The sequence below is a fragment of the Hippoglossus stenolepis genome, chromosome 13, assembly GCF_022539355.2.
Source record: "Hippoglossus stenolepis isolate QCI-W04-F060 chromosome 13, HSTE1.2, whole genome shotgun sequence".
NCBI classification, from domain to species: Eukaryota; Metazoa; Chordata; class Actinopteri; order Pleuronectiformes; family Pleuronectidae; genus Hippoglossus; species Hippoglossus stenolepis.
The window spans coordinates 7,668,873-7,681,109 of record NC_061495.1 but is presented as its reverse complement, the minus strand read 5'-3'; the positions used below and the strand labels follow the sequence as shown (position 1 = coordinate 7,681,109).

General features: G+C 40.8%; 1 protein-coding gene across 1 annotated transcript; it reads left to right on the top strand.

Annotated features, from left to right (window-relative positions):
* Nucleotides 1-2,043: 2,043 nt before the first annotated feature.
* On the top strand, nt 2,044-9,968 carry LOC118120086 (histamine N-methyltransferase). The gene is made up of 7 exons (XM_035174779.2): nt 2,044-2,172; nt 3,438-3,586; nt 4,983-5,035; nt 5,859-5,966; nt 7,734-7,864; nt 8,043-8,136; nt 9,151-9,968. Exons 1-7 carry the CDS (start codon nt 2,050-2,052, stop codon nt 9,510-9,512), a joined length of 1,020 nt encoding a protein of 339 aa, XP_035030670.2. The 5' UTR covers nt 2,044-2,049; the 3' UTR covers nt 9,513-9,968.
* Nucleotides 9,969-12,237: the final 2,269 nt, after the last annotated feature.

Below are 12,237 nucleotides of genomic sequence, written 5' to 3'. Positions count from 1 at the left end.
TGCACAATAAGAGATGAAAGTTATGTGATTTAAATGAGAGTCCATTTGGCACCTCAGCCCCTTTTGATGTCATCAAGGTTGCTGGATATTGGAGGCTGGAGGTGATTAGGGAGGAGGAGGAGGAGGAGGAGGAGGAGGAGGAGGAGGAGGAGGGTCACAGCGAATCACTGAAATGACAGCTGACAGCAAGCGAGAGGAGCAGATTTACATTTTGACAGTATCAACGTGATTGACTGGCTGAGATCGTGACAAAATCGGATTGGATTATTCTAAACACCCAACAAGAGGCAGGGAGGGTGAGAGAGAGAATTGTGAATGAATGACACGCAGAGAGAGAGTCGTCCTAAATGAATTCACACTTGGCTTCATTCGTCTAAAACAGAGCAGAACTGTGACAAACTCCCAAAACAAGGTCCGCCTGCATCCAGGGGTCCTCAGCTACCCTGACCCTTCATTGAGCTCTGTGAAAAATGTCTAAAAATAGATCTCGTTACAGTCTTCGGACTAAACAATACGTCAGCATAGACCACTATAGGCTCCTAAATTCATATCTGCCTAAACTTCCCCCGCTGGAGTATCTCTTCAGATGTGCTGTGCGGCCTAATTACAATCTAATTTGAGTTCTTGGCCTAGTTCCTGACTATCTGACATAATAACCAGTGGGAATTCTGGGTGTCACAGACAGAGCGAACGCCGTGGCATCTCCTTCATTCTCTGTTCTTGAAGTTAGACATGCAGCTTGTTTTCATGAGTATATTGTGAAAGAACAAAGTTCCACCTCCTATCTTATATAGTCTGTCTTTATCGTATATGTTTTAGGAGCAGATTACTGCAGAGCTCACATTTCTGCTGACCTTACCCAAAGCACAGATCTAAAGATTCTCTGATTGTTAAAAATGCACCGGTATCCGTTTAATGAGAAAACCACATTACAGAGACTTGGAACAAATCCTGATAAATATTGTGTCTGTTTTTATTATAGTCAAAGTTACATTTTCTTTGTGCGCTGATGCAGGAGAGCTCTGGTTCTGGTGCGACCATATGCAACAATAATGTGTCTTTGATATGATGGATTACGTCCTTAAATCAGTTTTTTTAGGAATAGATTTCAAAGGTGAAATGAAAAGAAAACAATTGCAACATTATACATTCAAATACATTGCACATTATTATCATGTGATTTCTCAGTGAATTGCATTTTTCTGTCACGACTGGCGTAGCTGTCCCTGTAAAGGACTTTCTGATGTCTCCTTCTGTATCAAACACAGATTATAATCCAACCATAATCTGAAGGGTCACCCGATAGGGCCATAGATTTAAACAGACTGGAACCTGCGTTTACTAACAAACTCTCTGACAAGGAGGTTATGTTTTTAGTAGTATTTTATATGCAGCATTACACAAAAACTATACCACAGATTAAATCTAAACTTGGTGGAGGGATATGTTATGGTTCAGGAAAGAACTCAACACATTTTGGTCTCACTCTGCTTCAGGGGGTGGAGCCAAGTTTTGCTTTTCACTTTCTTTCACATTGCAATATCACTTAGGATTTTTTATTAATTTATCAGAGAATTATGTGTAAATCTTGATGAAAAATTCGGAGGAGTGATATCTATAATTGTGTGCTTTGAGGTCATATATAAGATTTGTTTTAAGCCTAAATGTCCGCTACCTACGACCACGGACCCTTGGACACACTACATCCGCTAGCTTAGCCACTTAGGCTTAAAACTTTGTTTAAATTACTTCGCTTCAAGTCGAATATGAATGTCAGGGCTTGGTGACACTTGGATGACACCACACGAGCAGTATGGAGGCTTTTTCTGTTTCTTCTGTTGTTTAAATTACGTCTGAAGTCTTGGTCACCATTGACTTCAACTGTATTGGATTCGGCTGCTACACTGTTTACCCCCTGAAACTCCAGAAGTGTTGTGTGGACTCAAACACTTCACCCACCACCTCCATCCGCACAGTGGGGAGTAGATGATGAGTGGATGTTCATTTCTGGGTGAACTATCCCTTTAAGCATGTTGTGTAACTGGGTGGATGGTTTCTCTTGGAGGACCTGCTCCGTGCAGAGGAAGCAGTGGGAGGGGTTCTCTCTCTCAGGCTGCACATCTCAGACCTCAGACTGTTCGTGACGCAGACTCTCTCGGCTCTGCGCGACATGTAAGTGGACAAATGTGTTTCTCTCTCCGTGTGTCTGTGGCTTCACCAGCACACACACACACACAGTAAACACACACACACACACAGTAAACACACACAGTAAATACACACACCGTAAATCTACACGTTCACCTGGAGCAAGCAGCGACATGTTCACAGCAGCCGTGGAAGGGGATGTGAAAGTGCGTGTGTGTGTGTGTGTGCGTGCGTGTGTGCGTGCGTGTGTGTGTAACAGATACAATGTAACCGCTCACACAGTAAAGATTACCAGCGGAGACGGTGAAGCTGGTTTCGCGTTGGGAGAGACTGGTTGTGCAGGGATTGACTGAGACTCCCTGTGTGGAGGGACCGTGTGTGTGAACGTGACTTTGTGAGGACACACACACACACACACACACACACACACACACACACACACACACACACACACACACACACACACACACACACACACACACACACACACACTGTGTTCATAGAGAATCAGTGTGAAGACACTGACGTGTTGTGTATTTGTGACAACATGTTTTATTGTGATCTTGTTTTATGCTTTTCTCATATGTCACATTTTTTATTTCTGTATCTTTGCTGTATGACTGTGTGATCTTCAGATTGTGTTTGTTTCTTGGTTATCTTCCATTTTTCATTTTAAACCTGAAAGATTCTTTATAATAAAGTGTATAATAAAATTATTATTAATAATAATTAATTATAAAGATAATTTTTTTGCTCAAGCCTCTAAGATGGACAAGTGCAAACCACATGTTTGCAGCTGGAGCTATGTCCCCACCTTTCATGCTCTGCTCAGGAATTCCATGTATATTATTTAGTTTTGACTCTAAAAACATGATCATAAGGGCCTTGACGGAGAGACAACTACTCATCGTGTTTTTGAAAGCACTGGAACAAAAGTCTGTTTGTGTTTTTAATCCCTGTGTTTATGTCTATTAAGCTTTACTCTATAAAATACAAAAACATTTTAGTGTACATTAGGATGGGTCCAATCTATAACATGTGAACTAAACGTGGAAAAGAAACGTGTTAAATCTGTTATTGATTGACTTAAGTTAGTTATATAACGACGTGTACGACAGTTGAAAAGTTAGACTTTAAGGTGGTGGGGAATTAATGTTCACCTGCAACAGCAACTGTGGTGGAGCTCAAATAAAACAGGAAACGAAAAGAGAAACCACAAACAAACACATTTCGTAGATTTGCATTCTGACCTTTGTTGGCCGTTGATGACAATATTTTGTTTTTGCCAGAGTACATGTGCCATGGCATCTCCACTGAAGTGTCTGGTTGACGATGATAGCAGGTACCTGAAATCCTTCCAGCTCTTTCTGGAGCGCTCCTCTGAGCATCAGTGTATGCAGGACTTCATCCACAACACGCTGCCAGACATACTCGCCAGGTATGAGTGAATTCATAACCACTTTCCACAATAGACTCGAATACATTAGACCCCTGCTGAATGTAATATGTGAGAATAGAATAGTCAATCGTATTCAAAATGAGACTCTGTACAAATACAGTATTGTTGCTGTGTTGGAGTTTAACCTCAACATTTTTTAACAAGTTTAGAAAACTTGACTTGTATAACAAGATGTATATCATCATATAACCGATGTACAGCATTACCTATCTGGAAGAATTACGTTTGAACCTTCATACAAACTACAAAGTAATATCTGAGGCCTTTTATAAATGGGGTCACCCTTACATGGGTTGTCCACATGTTGGTACTGACAACTTAAGTTTTTATTTTACACAGCAAATCGAATCAATTAATGATACTAGATTAGCAGAACTCTCAAAGATTGATATTGGCCTGAAAGATCCGGTCAGAGTCTAACTGTAGTGAACACATATCTTGTGTTGCTGATATACCAGATAACATAAAGGGAGGAAACTAACTTTTAAGCGGCAGAGAGGGGAAAACTGTGAAACTACCCGAAAATTGAGACGTAAATGAAGGCAGAAAAAGCAATTAACTTCTTGAATGTGATGAACAAAAGGAACAACACCAGAGTATTTACTAAAGGAGCCATTGATACCATCGATGAGCACAAGTTTCTGCCTCATTAGCCGTTAGCTGGCAACTATCAAAAACATCCACACTCCAAACAGAACATCTAATGAATCAAAATTCAAAGGACAGACTCACATGCGTTGCTTTCAATTTTATATGAATCAGTTTATATGCAATGATAATATTAGTATTATTACTAATGACAATATTAGGATTATAATTACAGCAGAAAACCGTCAGCAGTGTTTGAGCTCGAATCCAAAAGAGAACATGAACTGTTTCTATAGACAAAAGTTAAATAATTTCCCACACAAATGCACATGTATGAACAGGCTGAACAGTGTGTACATGCCTGGGAGTGGGAGTTAGTCATTCACTCTCTTGTTTGACTGTGTTGATATAGGCTGTGGAGAATCAAGCCAAACCCTTCTTCTGTGTGTGTGTGTGTGTGTGTGTGTGTGTGTGTGTGTTGCATGTGTGTGTGTGTTTAGATCAGAGAGAAATCTGGAGACATATGACTCACAAGTAAATTAAAAGTGTGCTTCAATGGCGTCATTTAAAAAATCAAGACGGCGAGTGACAGAATGCGTTGGGGCAACAATCACAGCCTCCGTGTTTGGAGGTGCTTCGGACACTAGTTCGGTGTCGGGCAGCATCGACAGTTACAAGCCCCAAAAAATGTAAACCGCATTTGGCAGCTTGCAGGAGGTGAATTTTAAGTCTTGACTTTTCTGTGGAGTCAGTGTTTTTTTTTTCTCCTCCTCTGCTCTCTCCTCAGCGTCGGAGGTGGAAAGTCCCATCTGAATGTCATCGGAGTTGGAAGTGGAGCCGGTAAGAGCACAGGTTTTATAGGACACGTTCACTGCTGAACTTATGTTCTGTGTGACACGGTAAATAGCAGCAGTGTCCTCTGCGGCAGACAGCTGAGGTGAGGAGGCATTGTTGCATTAGCTCGCTGTAACCGCTCCTATTGCACTGCTGTCATTTATGGCCCCGGCACTAAAAAGCCTTTACCCTTATTATCACTGTCAAGGGTTTGTATGCGTCTGTCCGGCCGCCAGATTAATCTTTAACCTCGGTGCAGACGAGGCAACCTCACCAGGCTGTAGTTTTACGGCACATTGTTTCCAGAGCTCATGATACAGCAAGGTTAATTTGATCTTGAGCAAACTGACTACTGGCCCAGGAGGTGCTGTTACCCTCCCCCCTATGTCAAAGCCAATTTAATTTACCTGAGCTGTCATGTTGGTATCATAATGGAGCGCTGTTGCAGATCCTCTAATGGACTGTAAAATCTCTCCGAACGACTCCAAACTCCCCAGTAAGTCATTATTGGATCTAATCAGAAACACTCGACATCTGTCCGCGTCGGCTTCTCCGCTGAAAAAGATTCCTTCGTACGTGGCGACTTGTCAGCTTCAGTCAGACCTCGAACAAAGTCTGTGGCTGAGCGATATTAAAGAGAATATCACAGTGGTAACCTGTTCCATTGGTACGGCAGCATAAATGCAGCCTCTGCACAACTGTCAATTACTATTCCTTATGTCCTTGTCCCACTTGGACTCAAGCATCGAGTCCAAGTGGGACAGTTCTTTTTTCTTATTCGCGGAAAAAAAAAAGTGTGGTTTAAAAAACAACAACTTTATACCTGTAGGTGAGATTGACCTCCAGATTCTCTCTGAGCTGCGAAAGAAGCACCCAGGGGTGACTGTGGATAACGAGGTGGTGGAGCCCAGCAGCCAGCAGCTACACAACTACAAAGGTACGGCCTCTATCCACACACACACACACACACACACACACACTCACACACTCACACATACCGCAAAATCATACTGCGTCTGTATATCCACATACCCCTCAAAATATGTTTCAGTATTTAATTTAACAGGGAAAAAAAGGGTGTCGTTCTACTTATTGTATTTCTTAATGGTGATTTTTTTTTTTTCACACTCATGCATTAGTAATACAGTTATCCATGTAATAGGAGGAGGAGTTCCTTTCAAGCACCAAGACTCAAGCCCTTGTGTCAGCAAGTATTCACCCCTCTGATGTGTCTTTGATTAAAACTCTGAATCCCCAAACGGCTCCGAGTCGGCTGCAGATCCACGCACTGCTCCTGCCAGTATTCACATCATGTATTTCAAAACCCGAGCCAATGAAAGTTTCTCGATAATCTTCCGCTTCCTCGTTTTTTCATCCTTCGGGTTCATCTTTAATACACGTTCCGTTCGTTCTGTTCTATTATGTCCAACCCCCATTTTCTCAGGTTGTCTGTATTCGCAGTTTGACTTCATGGGCGGCTCACTCAGCTTCCTTACTGTTGACAGACGTCTTTGGGAAAATGTGTTCAAACGCAGGTTGTAAAACGTGTTTGAAAACTTTTGTGATTTCAAGACTTGCTCACTCTTGCCCAACTTGAAGCTGCAGCTCCCACGCAGCTGCCGTGTGTGTTTTGAAAATCGTGACTCGCTTCACTCGGTCTCATCCAGACAGTTCATCAGGTGCATATGTAACGGCTGTGTACTCTCTCTATCAGGCTGTGTGATGTAACAGCCTCAAACCCTCACCCCTGTAGTCTGGTTAGAAGAAGTCATGTGAGGTCTCTAACAGCCAACCTCTTAGTAGTAAGATTCAGAATTTGCTAAGACACCGAAAGAAATTACCTCTTAACAATAAAAGAAAATGTATTCTCGTATTTTTTTGCAGAGCCAGGGACAGCATACAGCAGACTGGTAACAGTATGAGGGCCAGCAGAGGGCGCTCACGTTACGAACAAACCACCAGTCCCAGTTTATTAAATGCAGATAATGACACATAATAGCATGTAATGATAAGTGATGGCAAGTGGAATCATTAACATTGCTACACATAGTATCTTAAGTTTATTTTTAAATATCTTTCTTGTAAAACTCTCTTTGCTTTGTGCCATGAATGTTGGTTCTGTTGTGTTGTGTTCAACATATATGACACAGTAAATGATTCCATGAAAATGCTGTAGATTGAATTACGGCTTTGTAGGAAGACTTTTGCATATTTGCACATGTAAAACCTGCAGTAGCTCACTCAAAACCTTTTGCATAAACTGTACTGGAAGACATACCATTATTTTAAAGCACAATTCTAGTTTAATAGTTTTGTCTCAAATAATTTCCCCTTAATCAGAAATGTAATAGAACCAAAAATGACCTCTTGTTGGTGCCAATCGGTATCCATTGGTATTAATGAGGTGTGATCAGGGTCCAAAGCAGTTATCATGGCCTAAAATTAGTCACTGTAGTAAAATCTAATTCCATGTATTCCAGTATTACCTGTATCGTATAATATAGTGAGTTTTAAATAATGATGCAGAGTGTTTTTTCAGACTACATGTTGTATTTCTGCAAAGTGAGGGATATAGTAACGTGTCATTTGCACAACGCAAGTTGGAATAACAACACAGATTCTGGTTTTGTTGGGGACGCGGTAACTTTTCTGAGTGAAAACACGGACGTGTGAATTACAGCAACTGTTTGTTCCCCGTCTGCAGTTTTAGTGTCACAGAAACCAGAGCTGGATTTCATCAAATTCGCCTGGAACAAGATGACTTCCTCTGAGTTTGAGGAGCACTGGAAAGTGAAGAAGACGACAAAGAAAGCCGACTTCATCCACATGATACAGGTCTGTGTTTTTTTTTTTTAAATGCGGCTGTTCTGTATTTTTGACACATCCAGGTCATACTCATTTGATAGTGCTGCGCAGCAATTAATCCCATTAGAACATCTGTCTGGCGCAGCGCTATAATTGGACGCTGTATGACTCTAGTCACCAGCTCATTATCTGTGGTGAAAATCGACAGATGCTGTACTACGTGAAGGATCCTGCAGCGACCATCAACTTCTTCCAGAGTCTCCTCGACAAGAATGGGAAGCTCATCATCATCCTGGTCTCTGGTAAGTGCACGGATCATCACATTTTATCCGTATGTGGTGAGTAGTGCTGCAGGCGGTCAATGTACTGAACCTCATGCTTACACAGTACATCCAGTTCAACCATGTAACTCAGTGAGAAACTACTACAGCTGAAACATAGAGGAAATCGGTTTACACTTTTCATATGGAGAAATGTTTTATTCCAATAATGATATTTTTACTTCTGTTCAAGTGGCTTTTTTATTTTGCCAAACCATCATCCATCGCTGGCAGCACAGCTCAAGAGATGTTCATGTCAATCTGTCAGTTGCTCAGCTCAACACTTTGGTCCAGACTGAAATATATCAACAACCATTGAATGGATTTTTTATGAAAGTTGGTGCAGGCACTCAAGGTCCACAAACAATGAATCCTATTGACTCTGGTGATCTCCTGACTTTTCTCTTAGTGCCACCAGCAGGTCAAACTTTGTATTTATTCAGTAAAATATAACATCCAGTTATTGCTAATTAGCAACTGTGTTTTTTAAATTAAATTTCATAAAAAACATTGCAGTAGGAGATACAATGGCTTTGAGCAGTGAGAATGATTTTGTGCTCATCGCATGTCTTTTAAAAAAGAAAGAAAAGAAAACATTGGGTCCATCCGATCCTGAGAAGCCATCAAGGTGAATTTCATCTTCTGATCAAGGAGCTGCAAAATCATCCCAACTGCTACCAAGTCTATTTAACAATGTCAGTGGTTCAGTTTGAGACGCTACCAGCAACTCTGGGTCCGCACACTGAAAGGAAGACAAGATTATTATCCAATTGATCTTCAACAGCTCAAACAGATGCCAAAAACACAGCAAATCAAACCTGTTCCAAAAACATATACATGACATGTAATGACCGATGAAAGTTTTGGGAGTTGGTGTGTAAACGTGATTGTCACAAAGTGAGGTCTTGTTTATTTTTAATCGTGCTACAATTTCGGACGAAGAATACGGACTTGGTGGGCAAAGACCATTTAGTTTTGTTTTCATGTCTATTCCAGAGATGAGTGGTTGGGGGAAGCTGTGGAGGGCCTTCAGGCACCAGTTGAGTTACTCAGAAATCAGTCAGTGTGTGACCACTGGAGACATCAGAAGCCTCCTGGACGCCAAGGGAGTGAGCTACCAGAACTACGAGCTGCCGTCTCAAATGGATATCACCGAGTGTTTCACTGAAGGGGATGAGAAGGGGGAGCTGCTGCTGGACTTTCTCACCGAGGTGCTGGACTTCAGTAAGACGGCCTCGTCGGAGCTGAAAGCCGGAGTCCTGGAGTTGCTCCGACACCCAGATTGCAGCACGGAGTCCAACGGCAGAGTCATCTTTAATAACACCCTGGGAGTGATAGTCCTAGATCAGCTCTCCTAAACACACTCTGTAATGTGAACGTGAAATTTGCACTGTGATGATAACATGGTTTTAAACAGGATGATTTAAAATGACACATTTTTAACTCAATTGTAATTAACAAGCTTTTAGCATATGTGGGAAATGTCTTGGATTGTCTTGAATTTACTGCACTAAATGAAATATTTCTAGTTTAATTTTATATGTTTTCTAATAACACTTATATTTGGTTGATACAGTATTATTTATTAATTCTATATGATCTTCTACGCTTGTGCAAAATGAATATGGGCTAATTGTTTGTCTCATTATCACGATCCTCTCAAATTCTCCAGCAAATGTGAAGATCAGAGCTTCAGATTCTAGCACCGTATCATTTTAATGGGAGCAGACTGTGTTTCCAACCCCATTACACAGCTGCGCTCGTCGGATCATGATATGTTGGAAGTATGAAAATAAATGGAAAATTGAAAATGCCATATTTTCCATGGAGATAGAAGTCTTAATTTTAAATAAGCTGAATGCTCCTGTGAGAGTGTGTGGAGCATTCAGATATAGCTGTTGAATTTACTTGCAAAGTTAACTTGATGGGGTTTTCTATTTTCTTTATAAACTAATTCTCCTTTAAGGCTGTGGCTGAGGGGGTAGAGCGGTCGTCCACAAGGTTCAGGGTTCAATCCCACTCTTCCTCATCTGCATGCCGACGTGTCTGTGGGTGTCCCTTATAGAAACAAGTTCTGCCCAAAGACGCACTGGCAGTAAACTGTACTGTAAAGCGCTTTGAAATCAATATAATCACTATATACTGTAAATACAGACCACATAACTAACTGACTACATAAGTCAAATGTTATTATATTTTTTAAACAAAACATCTTTTCACTTGTATGTGTGATAAGAACGTGCTGATAGAGGCCGTATATTGGTTAGATAAACAGAGCCTCAATGGCAGCACGTGCTCTTTTTGTCTGTTATCATCCAGAACAAATTATGTTCCCTGATTTAGCTGAAGTATTGGCGCCATCTTGAGGGCAGCATTAGTAACTGTGGACTGTAAAATACAGGGATGGGCGTATAATGAGTACAGATCCAGTACATATACATACATATAAAACTAATTAGCAGATCATTGACCACCGCCACTGTCAAAAATAAATAAATGAATACATCTGCATGACACACATACATAGACACAACTACACACCAGTCACAAATAATAATACTACTACTTTTAGTACTTCAACTACTACTTCTACCACTAATAATAAGAAGAAGCTAAATGTATTTTACAAATGTGTGGAAAATAACAAACCCTTGTCTGTATGGGATGCCTAGACTGCATGCACGTGCCCCTACACACACACACACATACATTAAATTCAAGCACACACCCATAGCTATCTGCAATAACCGGGAATTATCTGCAGCAGTTTATTGAATTGCTTTTCTAATGGTTGTGTTCGACTGCACCAAACTGAACCAGATCTGTCAGCTTCCTCTTTCTAATGTCCCTGTACGATCCTGCCTGAGCCGTGTTGCTGAGAGGTATTGTGTTATCGTCTTCAGCTCCTCTGATAGAGATCTCTCCAGAGAAGAGAGCTCTCCAGGTCGGCTCATGAATAGTTCGCTTTAGAAAAAAATGATTGCATAACGCAGTCAGCGCTCACATGGTCCGGGGAAGCTGAGTTCTGCTCCCTGGTTTGAATGCATGTAAAAGCTGGAGTATTCTAAAAAACTATGAAACCTACACTCACATTTTACGCCTCAATCCTGTTTTTTTTGGGGTGTGTGCCCACGACAATATCATATTTGATAAAAAAAAACTCAGCCACCAATCAATAGGAAAATGACAAGCGTGTCACCATGGCAATGTTAGAAATAAGATTGTTTTTAGAAGTGCACCACACTTTGGGAACATCTCATGTCAAGGTGGTACACTTCAGAGCTCTGAGCGTCCTCCCACGATCGATCGATCCCTCTGACACCTTAAATTAAATCTCTGCTCCATACATTTGACCAGAAGGTTAAAGTTATGTATTTGACCTTTGGTTCTGTGGCATGAAGGCAAGATTTAAACTTCAATTTCAACGGCGAAAAGGAGGCATTTGGAAAAAGTCTGATATCCTCAGGTGCTTTTAAATTACATGTCTTTATTGGGAAAAAAAAAGAATGACCTTCGTGTCACCTTCTATCCGACTAATGAGAATACTTTTATTTGAAAATGAAATGCCCATGACACTCCAGTATTTAGAGTTGAAATGAACTGGCTGTGGACTGTGGGAGGAAAACTGACACTCCCAGAGAAAAGGCTGCAGCTGCCAGTGGATTTAAAACAGCTGCTTTTAGGAGATAAGAGCTGTTGTTGCACAAGTGTTATACACTCAGTCATCCCGTTTTTAAGTATAATTTGTTTTTCATACTTCATTTGAACGACTCTCTTACCTTTCAATTTCCTATAATGCTGCAGTTCTTTGGTAAAACATGACCTGAATTGTTGTCATGAGGTCGATGGGATGTTCTCATCTGAAAGTGTTATGCAGGAAGTGTAAGTTTTGCTTTGCCAAATAACAAAAGTCAGTGTCAACGAGCACTGAATTTTAAAATGACAAAACCGAGGGAAATAAAATCCAAACTGCAGCCGGTTATAAATAAAGTGTTCATGTGATTGAAATGATTAGATCATTAATGTGAAAACATCCTTAATAATCCTTAAATACTGCAAGTTAATCTGGAATGATTTAATATG

Bases quoted from the DNA above. Each gene is read 5' to 3' on its own strand.
- LOC118120086 (XM_035174779.2), top strand. From the start codon at position 2,050: ATGGTTTCTCTTGGAGGACCTGCTCCGTGCAGAGGAAGCAGTGGGAGG. The intron at 2,173-3,437 runs GTAAGTGGACAA...TGTTTTTGCCAG, and splicing joins CTCTCGGCTCTGCGCGACAT to AGTACATGTGCCATGGCATC. The intron at 5,967-7,733 runs GTACGGCCTCTA...CCCCGTCTGCAG, and splicing joins GCAGCTACACAACTACAAAG to TTTTAGTGTCACAGAAACCA.